Source organism: Hyperolius riggenbachi, chromosome 2 (assembly GCF_040937935.1).
Source record: "Hyperolius riggenbachi isolate aHypRig1 chromosome 2, aHypRig1.pri, whole genome shotgun sequence".
In the NCBI taxonomy this organism is placed as follows: domain Eukaryota; kingdom Metazoa; phylum Chordata; class Amphibia; order Anura; family Hyperoliidae; genus Hyperolius; species Hyperolius riggenbachi.
In genome coordinates this window covers 253115689-253130690 of record NC_090647.1, presented here as the reverse complement: position 1 = coordinate 253130690, position 15002 = coordinate 253115689, and the positions used below count along the sequence as shown (strand labels likewise).

At 46.7% G+C, this 15002-nt stretch overlaps 1 protein-coding gene across 1 annotated transcript in view; it reads right to left on the bottom strand.

Annotated features, from left to right (window-relative positions):
* DHX33 (DEAH-box helicase 33) overlaps positions 1 to 11322 on the bottom strand; it is a 29303-nt gene extending 17981 nt beyond the window's left edge. The window contains exons 1-4 of the mRNA XM_068268524.1: positions 10877 to 11322; positions 8005 to 8165; positions 6426 to 6653; positions 3443 to 3613 (exon numbers count right to left, since the gene is read on the bottom strand). Of these exons, the coding sequence (XP_068124625.1) occupies positions 3443 to 3613; positions 6426 to 6653; positions 8005 to 8165; positions 10877 to 11096 (780 nt within the window). The 5' untranslated portion in view covers positions 11097 to 11322. The remainder of the gene's footprint in view (positions 1 to 3442; positions 3614 to 6425; positions 6654 to 8004; positions 8166 to 10876) is intronic.
* Positions 11323 to 15002: the final 3680 nt, after the last annotated feature.

The window sequence follows — 15002 nt, the reverse complement described above, 5'->3', positions numbered from 1 at the left end:
GTTAACCTCTGTAAGACACTGGTCTACAGCATTTCTATAGGCTTAATTACAGTTATTATTGTGCATTTACAGTGCTGACTTTTTTAGGTTTCTTTTCCCTTATCCAATCAGCCACAACACTATTTGTGTAGCTAATTTGACTATTCTGATGCCTACCTCTGGAGGGCCCTCTAAAGGTAGAAAGACTTAAAAACCCATCTTGGTAATAGAGGAGGTAGTGGTGGACTTACATCCTCCAAGCAGAACATACGACTGTGGATTTTCAGTCAAAACAATTTTATTGGATACGCCAAATAAAGTGCAATGCGTTTTGCCAGGTACAGACCTGCTTCATCAGGCATTAACAGATAGGAGTAAACAGCATCTGCCAGTATCATCAACACTGAGCGTCTATGACAGAGACAGAGGCGCTCAGTGTTGATACTGGCAAATGCTGTTTACTCCTGTTATTGCCTGATGAAGCGGGTCTGTAACCCACAAAACGCGTTGCACTTTATTTGGAGTATCCAAGAAAATTGTTTTGACTGAAAATCCACAGTCGTATGTTCTGCTTGGAGGAGGTAAGTCCACTACTACCTCCTCTATTACCAAGATGGGTTTTTAAGTTCTTTTAGTGTTTTTTATCCTGTTGGCGCCTCTGTTGTCCTATTATCTAAATCAAGTCCACCCTTGGTGGAGGGTTGTACCCTTCCTTCTACTACAGAGAGCGACTTTTTAATCCTGAGTGGGGTCAGGACAATCTCCCCACCTGCTTTGACAAGTGGTTGCCTAATTGGTAACCCTGGTATGTGAGTATTAAATATTATTACTCTTCCAATTATACATTACCAGTACATACTACACTATATTGGGCTCTTGGTGTTCTCTCTTTTTCTCTAAAGGTAGAAGTCAGAACTGTAAAACTACCATACCTATGGCTGGATAGTGTACTGGTTAAGGGCTCTGGATCTGACACCAGAGACCTGGGGTCGAATCTCGGCTCTTCCTGTTCAGTAAGTCAGCGATATAAATGCTCTGTGTCTCATCTTAATGAAAAGCTAAGGAAACTTTTTGAGCAGTAATGCCACTGGTGGCCTTGTATGCTAGAGCTTGTGAGTTCAATTTTGGTATTTTTTGCCTGCTATAGGTACATGTAAATGTAATTCAGCTACAAAGGACAGCTGACACTGAGTTGCGAGTAGAAGACAGCTTCAGTTACACAGTGATATCTGTGCAGACAGAGAGGTGAAGAGACATGACAACTAAGCTCAGTCCATCTGAGCAGTAGAAAACCTGCCAGCAGTAGCTGACTTTCCATATCATTGAGAAATTCATGCTCTCCCTGTTACATAACTGGTAAAGGCCATAGTGCGCCTTTAAGACAGGTTTACCTTAAAGGGAACCTTAACTGAACGGGGGGTAAAGCGTTTCACTTACCTGAGGCTATTACCAGCCCCCTGCAGCAGTCCTGTGCCCTCAGAGCCGCTCTGGGATCCTCCGGTCCCCCGCTGTCACTTAGTTTCATTTTTGACGACTCACCAGTCGGTTGGCCGCCATGCGTATTATTGGACGCATTCCCTACTAGAATTAGTGCTGTTGCGGACTGCAACGCGTACAAAAATACGCATATCTACGCGTGCGGAATGCGGCAACGTATTGTACACGTTGCGGTCCGCAACAGTGCTAATTGCAGTAGGGAATGCGTCCAATAATACGCATGACGGCCGGCCGACTGGTGAGTCGTCAAAAACGAAACTAAGTGACAGCGGGGGACCGGAGGATTCCAGAGCGGCTCTGAGGGGACAGGACTGCTGCAGGGGGCTGGTAATAGCCTCAGGTAAGTGAAACTCTTTACCCCCCGTTCAGTTAAGGTTCCCTTTAAAGCACACCTGAAATATATGGTGGCTGCCATATTTGTTTCCTTTTTGAAAAAAAGACACTGTAAATTCAAAAACGTCCCCTGGTGGCGACTTACCTTAAGAGGGGGAGGCCTCTGGATCCTAAGAAAGCTTCTCTAATCCTCCTCTGTCCCACGGTGGCAGCGCTGCACAGTAAAGCGAATCCAATCGGGTTAGTCTATTTCCCCCTGAGCGGAGAGCCACTACTGCGTCTGCGCTGGAGCAGGTAAATATTTACATGGCCAACATTCAGGTGATTCTAGTGCTGCCACTGCGGGACAGAGGAGAATCGGGAAAGCCTCATTAGGATCTAAAGGCTTCCCCCTCCCAAGGTGAATACCCCCCCAGGGGACATTGTAAGTTTACAGCTTGTCTTTAACCACTTGAGGACCACAGTCTTTCTACCCCTTAAAGGGAAGGTCCAAGCAAAATAAAAAAAGTGTTTCACTTACCTGGGGCTCCTACCAACCCCATGCAGCTATCCTGTGCCCTCGTAGTCACTCACTGCTGCTCCAGTCCCCCGCTGGCAGCTTGCCTAACTAGGTTGGCGGGCTGCATTGCGTACATTTTTACGCATTCCCGCTAGTGCAGGAACATTAACACATACATTTTTACGCGTTGGTGGTTCAATGCGTAAATTTTTATGCATTAAACCACTAACGCGTAAAAATGTATGTGTTAATGTTCCTCCACTAACGGGAATGCGTAAAAATGTACGCAATACGGCACGCCGACCTCCGAGGACGGCAAGCTGCCAGCGGGGGACTGGAGCAGCAGTGAGTGACTACGAGGGCACAGGATGGCTGCATGGGGTTGGTAGAAGCCCCAGGTAAGTGAAACTCTTTTTTATTTTGCTTGGACCTTCCCTTTAAGGACCAGAGCCTTTTTTTCCATTCAGACCACTGCAGCTTTCACGGTTTATTGCTCGGTCATACAACCTACTATCTAAATGACGTCGCGGGTGGGCGGAGCCTGTTGGCAGGGCAGCGTGTGTCACCAGTGACGCGATCGCTGCCCCTACAAGCCGAAAGGAGCCGCCGCCGTTCGGCGTATTGCGGCCCTTTCGGCGTCCACTTTGCCGCTGCCCATCGGCTGTGGGCGGTCGACAAGTGGTTAAACAATACCAGTTGTCTGGCCATCCTGCTGATCCTCTGCCTCTAATACATTAAGCCTTAAACACTAAAGCATGCAGATCAACAGTTTTTGACAAAAACATCAAGATTAGATGCAAGCTTGTTTCAGGTGTTTGATTCAGACCCTACTGCAGTCAAAATGATAATTAGGACTGTCAGGCAACTGGTATTGCTTAAAAGGAAATAAATATGGCAGCCTCCATATCCTTCTCGGTTCTGGTGTCCTTTATAGAAGCTTACTTTATGACATTCTGTCTCATGCAACACCAATTTGCTAGCTTAAAACGATGTGAGAGCATATGTACAGTATATCTGCTTCTGGCAGTAATTTTCCCATGGACATTTTGGTGGCCAGCATTTGCTGAACACATGGTCATGGAATAACAGATGCTTGACTTTAACACAGGAATGAACAAGATTTTATCAGGTTACCTGATGGATTTGGAAGACTGTGACCAATGCAGCTTGAAGGTAATCACTCTGAGACTGTTTGGTGTAGAAGATCTGGATTGGATGTTGTCGTCCTTCCAGATAAAGTACTGGGGCTCCATTGAAGTACTCTGAAAACAGATCCACATCCATTGTGGCAGACATAATAATGACCTAGGGGAAGATACAAAAACAGATTTAGAAACTCTGAAACCTCATATACACTAGTGGTTAAAGTTATTGCACTAGGATCTAGTATTCAGTACATTTCTGTATATAAGATTATATTCCAAAGTGAATCTAGCCAATACGAGATGAAAATGATCTAATAATTTCACATTAATGTTATGTTTATGTGTCCATGTTTCCCTGTGGTCTCTTTCACACTATATGCTGAAAAACTAAAGCTTTTTCACAATGTACTGCTATGGAGGAAAAAAAACCCACATTAAAATGCAACAAATAGCAACACATTAAAATGTATTAACTGTAAAAGGGCCCTCCTATGCAGGTTGGAAATTAACAGCTACTGCATCTGATTGGTCCAATTCCAAGCTGAATTAATTAGCTAATTTGAATAAGCATCTTATTGACCATCTCTAATAGCAATAGATATCCCCAGCAATGGCAGTTCTATGCTAAGAGGGTAGGGAACGTTTACATATTACAGCTGATATACCCCAAGGAATTTCTACCCATTAAAAACAGAAGTCCAGAGGGCGTATGTTCCACTCGTAAGCTTTGTATTCTAGGTGCTAGGTGTAAAGCATCTTATCCTTAACCATCTTTATTTCTGATGTTAAAGGGATACTGAAGTCAAAAATCACCTGGGGCATCCCTCAGCCCCTGAAGCTGTATGGTGCCCTTGCAGCCTCGCTCCGATCCTCCTGTCCCCGCTGGCGGCTACTTCCGGGTTCGGCAACAGCCGCTGACAGGCTGGGAACGCGAGTGATTCTCCGCGTTCCCAGCCGCTATATCACACTCTATGTTGCTATAGCGTATAACATATACGCTATAGCAGCATAGAGGGTGATATAGCGGCTAGGAACGCGGAGAATCACTCGCGTTCCCAGCCTGTCAGCGGCTGTCGCCGAACCCGGAAGTAGCCGCCGGCAGGGACAGGAGGATCGGAGCGAGGCTGCAAGGGCACCATACAGCTTCAGGGGGCTGAGGGATGCCCCAGGTGAGTAAAAATCATTTTTTATTTTTGACTTAAGTATCCCTTTAAAGCATAATCCCCTCACCTATTGTACAGTGTTTCCTATCGCCTGACCTCTTGACCCTAAATGTTAACTCTGACTTTTTACTCTTACCCTATCCCTTAACACTACACCCTAACACTTTTACACTATACTCTGAAAAACAGATACATTTAAAACTTCCATAGCAGTGCATTGTGACAACGCCTTTAGTTAAAACGAATAATATGAACTGAGCCATAGAGAAACATGAATGGTACCTTGCACATCAGCTGTCCATTCAGTTATAACTGACAGCAACAGATGTAGTGCAAAAACAACCCCGTCCTAATATGATGCCTAACCCTAACTGATTCCTTCTGCAGTTTTACTAATCAGTTGGTTGATTTGATCACTAGCACTTTGCTACTCAGGCATCAACTTCATTCACCAAAACTAATAGGAGGTGCCCAAATTTAAGCCCTCACCACCACTAAGCCACAGTTTTGCATTAGGCCATACGGCACCACACAATTTAAAGAGACTCTGTAACAAAATTTTGAGCCTTATTTCTTCTATCCTATATGTTCCTATAGCTGTTCTAATGTCCTATGTCTTACTGCAGCCTTTCCTATTTGCACAGTGGCTGTATTATCTCTGTTATATGATCTAATCTTCTCTCCTCTGTCGGGCTGAGGCATTCAGGCTGGAATGTGCTGTGCTGCTTGTGATTGGATAGAAGCTATACACACCCTCTCCAGGCCCCCTGCACACTCTGTATGACTCACACACTGAGCTACTCTCAGTGTATCACTTGCTATGTCTTTTGTTTGTAAACACTGCATAAAAATGGCAATTACAAGCCAGGATTGCAGCAGGGAGTGGCAGAAAAAGCACAGAGGGGCCCAGGAGAACATAATGAATAGAATGGTATGCTTTTTATTGTAAGAATTTTACAGTACAGATTCTCTTTAACCTCTTGCCGACCGCGTCACGCCGATGGGCGTGGCCGCGGCTAACGCCAATTGGTGTAAAGTCCTGGGGCTCTGTTTTGCAGGAGATCAAGCGCAGATCTCCTGCTTGGGGGGCGGATCTCCGCCCCGCCTTCAGTCTCTGAGCGGCTATTGCCGCTCGGGAGACTGTTAGACGGCATGGTCGCCGTCTATTTATATGGTGCAGCGCTGCGATCAGCAGCAACGCTGCACTGGGGACAGCCGTGTGACACGGCTGTCCCCCTGGGGGACAAGAGAGCGATCGGCTCTCATAGGGTGAAGCCTATGAGAGCTGATCGCTATGATTGGCTGGCTGGGGGGAGGGAGGGAAGGGGTTTAAAGCAACAGTTTTTCTTTTTTTAAACACAAACAAAAATATTGATAAGAAAATAAAATGAACATGGGGGGGAGCGATCAGACCCCACCAACAGAGAGCTCTATTGGTGGGGAGAAAAGGGGGGGGGGGGGGGAAATCACTTGTGTGCTATGTTGTGCGGCCCTGCAGCTTGGCCTTAAAGCTGCAGTGGCCTTTTTTACTAAAAATTGCCTGGTCACTAGGGGGGTTTAGCCCTGCAGTCCTCTAGAAGTTAAGATAAAGTGCCAGATACCAAATTAACTGCTTCAAGCTGAAGTCCATCAAGAGGGACATGAATAACCTACAGAAAAACCTCTGACTTCTCTATCAGTAGCAGGAATACAGAGTAATCTTCTAAAATAAACTTAACCAGCTTACAAATTGTAAAGTATTTATCGAAAATGTTTCACAGTTACTCAACAAGACTAGGAGCCAACAGATCTCCAAGATTAAAAATGTACCTTCAGTGGCAGCTTTCCAAGCTCTTTTCTCTTCTTTTGTGCCATTTTTACAACCCCAAAGAGTACATCAGTGTGCACTGTCCTCTCATGAGCTTCATCCAGGATGATGACACTATATCTGCGCAGAAGTGGGTCACCAATCGCCTCACGTAACAGCATACCATCAGTGAGGAATTTAACCTTGGTCTCCTCTGATGTAACATCTTCAAAGCGCACGGTGTATCCAACCTGAAAAATGATATCGCAGATATCTTTCAATTATCCTCAGAATAGCACAATTGCATAAATAAAAAGCAAGAAAAGCAGAATACACACGTTGACAATTGTGGAAGTTCATTGCAGCAAAAGCTGCACAATTTGAATAATCAATTTAATTGGTAAAAGCACAATCCCTCAGCGTCAGACTTAGTGGTGTTTCTAGGCAATCTTCCAGGACAGTATGACTGGAAAGATGGCTGGCGAGAACATCTAGAGAAAAACAAACCAACCAGAGATTACAAAACCTTACCCACCTTCCTTGGCAATCACTTTTTTTTAGAAGAATATGAAGAATTCCAACAAAAGGGGAAATAAAAAGCCAAAACAAAGTTGAATAACAGTGCAGAGGAACGTATGAAGTCGTAGGAATAAAAACCTCTGACTTCTTGAGTCTTCAGAACTGGGGAGATAATCTGATCTGTTGCAATTCATTTATTGCTAAATGCACCAGCCTCCATAGGGCCTTCTTTAAGATGTCACCAGTTCCCCAAGGGGTGACATTTCCAGCCTGTACTCATTCTGATGATTTAAAGGACAAATTGACTTGATTACATAACTTTAACCTCTTAGTGGCTTGTGTTTCCTCAAGAAGCAGATCCAGTTATCTTTCCTGCTAATGCTGTCCAAGAAGATGACCTGGGAAAGGAGTTTTCATGCTGCAAATGGTCCACCAAAATTGCCAATATCTACCCCGTTTGGTTGACCAAGGTACCTTACATAGGAATACCCTCAGAACGGTTTCACACTGCATATTGGCGGTAGCACCAGCAAAAACAGGCCTTTGGGGATTACTGCGTTAGTATGTGGTTATCCCCGTCTGACAGCAGTCCAAGCAGGAAAAGACACTCACTTCCTGTGGCCGAATCGATGACGTGCACGGAAGCGTGTTGCTAAAGTCTAAAGCCTTGTACGCACTTAGATGGTTCTCAGCATTTCCTGAACTTCTGTGCATGTGTGATGCATAAAACTTGCAGCGGTCATTTTAAAAAGCACCTCGCCATAGACTTCGATTCCGCCGCACGGTAACATAGGTATGCGCTCATGTTAGATAGGGTACTTCCAGCGCAGCGCATCACATGCCATGTGAACAACCCCATAGACTTTCATTGCCCTAGCTTTAGGCTTCGGCAAAATGCCGCACCGCACCAGTGTGAAAGGCCTCTAAAGGTTACTTAACTTGTCACTGTTCCTTGAACTGTAGAAAATGAATACATTTAGATTCCCAAATATAAAAATACCCGTGAATTAATAGTACAATATGGTTTCAATATATAACATGAATCCAGTAACCTTAGTGATGCAAATGCAGGAAAAGCCTTACCAGTTTACCAAGCTCAGCTTTCCTCTCTTCTGACACTCTGCTTGCTAGAGATATAGCAGCCACCCTACGAGGCTGAGTTATGGCGATGACACCTTGCCGACCTATGCTGGCTTCATAGAGATACTGTGGAATCTGCGTTGTTTTGCCAGATCCGGTCTCACCTGTATAGGTAGGGAAAAAAATTTAGCCAATGAGGAAATCAAAACCCCACTTACACATTAATGATAAAAGTTTGAACAACTTAAAGGACCACTCCAGCGAAAAAAGTAAACAGTTAAAATCTGACAGAACCGACAGGTTTTGGGCCAGTCCATCTACTCATGGGGGATTCTCAGGGTTATCATTGTTCTCCAAAGCATTTCCTGAACGGAAGTTGTGAAGTCTAACTGACAAAATCGTGGGTAAGTAAGTAGAGCGGCTGGCTGGTGTCTTCCTATTTTGGCAGTTAAAATGTCGTTCAGGAAATGCTGAGAACCATCTAAGTGCGTACAAGGCTTTAGATGTAGCACATCCTGGCCTATAAACACTTCTACTCTATACATATATCTTTGGGCTCTCCCAGCCTATCACCCAGCCTATATACCGCCCAGGTCTCAATTTGCCCCCAAATCCCTCCTTAGGGCTTGTTTCCACTGTTGCGACGCGATTTCGGCCGCATTCCGACGCTTGTAAAAACGCATGCGGATGAGTTTCCGCATGCGTTTTTACCCGCGATTTCGCATGCGATTTCGCATGGCAGGGTGCCATGCGAAATTAACCATGACACTGCCAGGGCTAAATAAAATTGAAAAAAGTGCGAAATAGCACGCGAAATCGCGGGTAAAAACGCATGTAACAAACGCATGCGTTTTTACTATTAAATACATTAGCGGCGATTCGCACGGATTCCCGACGCAGGCGAAATCGTTGGCTCTTTTGTGCGTTTTTTTCACGCTGAAAAAAACGCACCTCAACAACGCTACAGTGGAAACAGGCCCATCCACTTGCATTACATGTGCGGATCTGCATGCGTTGGACGCATGCAGATTCGCGATAGTGGGAACGAGCCCTAAAGGTCGTTTCACTAGATCAGCATCTTCAGAGGCAGTGAGGCCACACTGCCTCTGAAGACGCTGATTTAGCAAAACGGCTTTCTCCAGCCCCTTTCAGGCTCATCGACCCCTCACCATCCTCCTCTCTAGCCTACATCATCCACAATTGGCCCCGGTAATTCAGCCAGTCGGGGGGAGGGGTGAGCATTCTGCGGCAACTGGAGTGCGCGCAGGCGGACTGTGGCGATTGGCCTAATTACCGGCATTAATTGCGGATAATGCAGGAGGCAGTGGATGTCAAGGGACCGAAACGCCTGAAGGGGGCTGGAGGAAACCCCAGGTATGTATAATTTTTTTTTTATTTCTTCTGATCTCAGGTACACTTGAAGTCACAGAAATTAGGTTAAGGTTCCTTTCACACTATACAAATTGTGATAAGATCGCAGCACAGCAGTGGTGAAAAGTTGCATTTAACTTTAATTTCACAGGTGTTTATTGAGATAGCAAATCAAAAATGTACACATGCCACATAGTGTGAGTATTCTCCACGCAAGGGAGCAAGCATGATAGCTTCACAACATTAGCACGTGAGAACAGTGATCCTGCTTGCGTTGGGCCTTAGAAGTGTGATGTGAAGTATACAGTACATTGCAAATATGCTTCATTGCAACTGTAAACGCAAAATTGTCCAGTAAGCACCAAGCATGCTGTGTGTTAGGACCAGTGCACACTAAAAAAGAGCTAGCGCAATTGCTCAGCGCTTTTTGAAGTGATTTTTTCAGAGCGATTCTAGGCATGTGCCTAGCGATTTTTTTGGAGAGTTTTGGTGTAGCAGTTTTTTATTTTTGGGTACAGTAGAGCTGGAACTGGACAGCTTCTGTGACAAAAACACTTGGAAAATTGCTCGGTTCTAGTGTTTTTCAGAGCGAATTTCCTATACTTTACATTGAGGCTGAATCGCCTCAGAAAAGCGCAGAAATGCTGCAGGACCTGAGTTTGCGTTTGGGAGAAAATCACATCGCTCTGGTGTGATTCATCCCATTCAAATACATTAACCAAGCACTAGCGTTTTTTAAAAGCACTCAGAAGCTCTTGGTGTGCAGTGGCCCTCGATCTGACAGAACCTGACACACCACACACAATGTGAACATACCATATAGATATAACTGCATTGTTATTATACTGTTTGTTGCAGTGGAATGCAACAGACGCAGTGTGAAAGACCCTAAAACTTAAACTGTAGGCTAAAAAGTATGTCACTAATGTCTTAGGCATTTAATGTCATTAATCATCACTTGTGAAAGACAACTAAATACAGATGCTATTATTATTATTGTGTTCTCCCTACAGCATTGCGACTGTAATCCATCCTATCCTCCTCCCTTCTTCATGGAATAGATCACCCTGCTTGGCAGTGACACCAATAGCAAGTCTGTACCTAAACTGTCACCCAAAACACTCAATAATGATCATTTCAAGCACAAGCTATTTATACACACTACAAATCCTAAAGATCAGCAGGACAGCCAGACAACTATCTTGAAATGAAAAATGACAAATATTTCTATCAGTTCAGATTTCTGTCTTTCTCATATTCACTAAAAGGGGACTGAATTTTGCAGACAGAAAAAGGCAAGATTGCTCTATATCTAACACCCAACCATCCTACAGTTCCTGTTTTCTATGAGGATTAATAACAAACTCTGCTATGAGGTCGTGCTGCTCATCACTGCAGCACAATACAGCAGTAGCAGCCTGGTCCTGTGATATAACAGCTGCTGTGCTTGCAGTGAGTACACAGCCTGCTGCAGTACCGCACTCTGCATGCATGCCCAGCTCACCGATGACGATGGCGCTGTCCAGCTGTCGGAGCTGTCCTATGATCTGAGCTCGGGCCTGGTAGATGGGAAGATTCCGCCGCTGCTGCTCGATGGGCACCGGATGCTTCCTGGGCCCAAGCTGCATGGCCCCTTTCCGGATGTAGCTGGATTGAGGGGTTCCCGGCTTGAACTTCTTGGCCGGGGGGAGGTAAGAGTCCTGAGACATAGTACCATATACCATTCCAGGCTCTCATCAGTCGCTGGAGAGCTTCATGTAGATCCCGAAAACGTAAACATAGCCCAGAATCAGCATATCGAGCCGCAGCACTGCCTGACCGCCACACGTGCTTCCGCTGCCAGTATTGCCATTGCGGGAACAGCCGCTAGGGGGCGTACGTGATCTCTCCGGAGCAAGAACCGCAATTTCCAAGCCATAAGCTGCTTCCAAGCTTACAGCTGTGTGTCTGGCAGGAACTGTGCTCATCTAATGCTGGGTACAAAAAAAAGGCAGCGACAGTTCATCACCAGGTCCCTCTGAGCAACAGCCGTACACACAGCACACAGAGGGACAGAGATGCGTTGGAAGCTGTCGCCAAAGGTTCCTCCCCCCCCCCCCTCCGCCGGATGCTCCATACATTGTGTATGGGGTTGCTGTCTCTGGTCTATATACACGCGGTAAGCGTGGCGGACTAGCGACAGTTGCAGCGACAGCTGTTGCCGGCAATTGGCTACGCCAATCGCCTGGCAACAGCTCTGAGTAGCGACGGTTCAGGGTGCGCGCCTCATACACATGGGCGACCTGTCGCCGCAACACGTACGTGCCACGTGGTTGCGGCAACAGTTGTAGCCCGTGTGTATATACCTTTAGGCCCCGTTCACATTACAAACGCGGATGGCCACGCATGCGAACGCACGCCATCCGCGTTTGTGTGCGTTGCGTGGCTGATCCCATCACTGAAAAGTGATTGGGACAGCCACGCGTTTTTACAAAAAATGCATGCAGCATGCGTTCCCGGACCGCACAGGTCCGGAACGCATGCAGTGTGAACATCAGACATTGCATACATTGCACTCTATGCAATGTCTGATGTCGTGCGTGTCGGCCACCTGCACGCGTTTCCAAAACGCGGCTGGAAACGCGTGCAGTGTGAACGGGGCCTTAGAGACAGACACCCCGCTTATGACGCTTTCTTTGGGTGTTTTTCTCCCAGAAATTATTTTTTACTTTCTATGCATTTTACCCCAAAAATAAAAAATGCTACTGTAGATAAAAAACACAAGTTAAATCCGTCTCTTTATTCCATTTATCATAAAACTAAAATGTGTTGTTACTACAAAGCATCACTACAATATTTAATTGTAGAATAAAGGTATATTTTCCAGACTTGCAGCAGGCTTGTCTCCCACATCCAGTGTTACTGGTGGGTTCCATGAATCCAGCATTACTATCATCTGCCCTATTGCCATCATTTTCCACAGCTGCCCTACAACTTTGAACATCTGCAGCTGCCAGGGCTGGATTTACCATAAGGCACTGTAGGCACATGCCTACAAGCACCTGATGATGAAAAGGCGTCTCACTCCCTTCTCTAAACGCCTCCCTCCCTATGCAGTCTTGATAAGAGTGTAAATGAGAGGTTACTCACCCAGCTCTTGGCATGCCACTAACAAAATCACCCATCAGTCAGGGCACCTCTATCTACTTAACCTCCTGGGCGATAATCCCGAGCTGAGCTCGAGGTATATCGCGCAGGAGGATTTCTCAGGCCCTGGTGGGCCGATTTGCATAATTTTTTTTTGTTACACGCAGCTAGCACTTTGCTAGCTGCGTGTAACTTCCGATCGCCGCCACTACCCGCCGTGCCGCGCAGCCCCCCCCCCGACCCCTTGCGCAGCCTGGCCAATCAGTGCCAGGCATCGCTGAGGGGTGGACCGGGGAAGCCCAGCAGGAAATCCCGTTCTGAACGGGATTTGCTGCTTACTCTCATCGCCGAAGGCGATCGGAGTGGGTGGGGGGATGCTGCTGCGCAGCGGCTATCATGTAGCGAGCCCAGGGCTCGCTACATGATTTAAAAAATATTTTTTTTTTATAAAAGTGCTGCGTTCCCTCCTGGGCGATGTAATTGTATCGCCCAGAGGGTTAATACTGAGGTTCCTCTAGCTATTTAATACTGAGGGTACCTTTGGCTACCTAATACAAATTGGCACCTGTAGCTACCTATGCTGGGCAAGGGAAGGAGAGGAGTGATAGCTGGGTCAGCCAGCACACTTGAGGTGCAGTTTGGTGGGAGTTTGTAGGTTCACACAGGGAGCCATGGATACATCTGGGAATTAAAGAAAATAAATAATCAGATTTACTTACCTGGGGCTTCCTCCAGCCCCTGGAAGCCAATGTGTTCCTCACCACAGCTCTGCTCCATGCCGATCTCCTGGTGTCCCTTCCCTAGCAGTGGCCTCTACGTGAGCGCATGGCCGGGTGCGCCGTACTTTTGTGCCTGCGCGCAGCTAGATTATTTTTGTTTGCCAGTGTCCGGGAGTCCAGCCTGGCTCTATTCATCCCTTGAGGGACTTCTATCCAGCCAGACTCTATGGTGTCTAAAGCTGTGTACACACTTGAAAGATTAATGAAAGATATCAGACCAATTTTACCATCTTCTATGTAGTATGAGAGCATACTCTACACAGTCTATTATATTGAGCTGAACTCCCCATCAGATAAAAATCTTTGCAAGATGCTGTACACAAAGATGCTGTACACATTCAAAAGATCAGTATCTGCAAAAGATCTGTTCCTGCAAAATGCATTCATGGTCTATGATATCTGCAGATCTCATACACACCTTGTTTAACAGACATTGTTTGCGTTCCCAGCCAGAATAGCGCCCCCTATGCTGCTATTGCGGCCTCCCTATGCTGCAATAGCAGCATAGGGGGCGATATTCTGGCTGGGAACGCGAAGAATCACTCGCGTTCCCAGCCTGTCGGCCGGTGACGGCGAAACCGGAAGTCGCCGCCGGCCGGTCCAGGGACATCTGATGGAGTCAGCGTGGGCACCGATCAGCTTCAGGGGGCTGAGGGAAGCCCCAGGTGAGTTAAACTCATTTTTTCTTCCCGACTTTAGGTTCACTTTAACCTGCTGAGCGGTCTGGACGAGCTCAGCTCGTCCAACACCGCCAGAGGCTGCCGCTCAGGCCCTGCTGGGCCGATTTGCACCAAATAAAAAGCAGCACACGCAGCCGGCACTTTGCCAGCCGCGTGTGCTGCCTGATCGCCGCTGCAGCGCGGCGATCCGCCGCGTGCAGCGGCGAAAGAGGGTCCCCCCAGCCGCCCGAGCCCAGCGTAGCCGGAACAAACAGTTCCGGCCAGCGCTAAGGGCTGGATCGGAGGCGGCTGACGTCAAGACGTCGGCTGACGTCCATGACGTCACTCCGCTCGTCGCCATGGCGACGAGGGAAGCGAAACACGGAGGGCCGCTCATTGCGGCCTTCCGTGTTATCTCTTGCCGCCGGAGGCGATCGGAAGATCGCCTCCGGAGCGCCCTCTAGTGGGCTTTCATGCAGCCAACTTTCAGTTGGCTGCATGAAATAGTTTTTTTTTTATTTAAAAAAAACCCTCCCGCAGCCACCCTGGCGATTTAATCAGAACGCCAGGGTGGTTATTAAGGAAATCACAGGACATGCAGCATTTTGGGAGCATTTCCATGGCAAAACAATATCACAAATCGCTAGCAGATGCTTCGGGCTTCAGGCTTTTGTCCAGCCAGACTGTTTATTTCCAACTGCTAAATTCCAACCTGCTGCACAGTTAGATTTTGCTATGTCCCAGCCTATTGAGTCAAATATTGTCTATAAAGCACTGACATCTTTCACAGCACTTTGCACAGTATACATAGTTTTGCCACTAACTGTCCTGAGGAGGGGCTTACAATCTAGTTAGGTCCAATAAACAGAAAATTGTATACTTACCTTCGGTAATTTTCCTTTCCTAATGCATCCATTGCAGCACCTATGGGTAATGGCCTCACCCCTTACCCCTATAGGACAGGTATCTAGTTAAATTCAAGGTAGGCTGACTCCACCCTGTCTATACATTTCAGACTTGCCGAGACCCGGGTGGGTCCTATGTGCTGCCATGGATGCATCAGGAA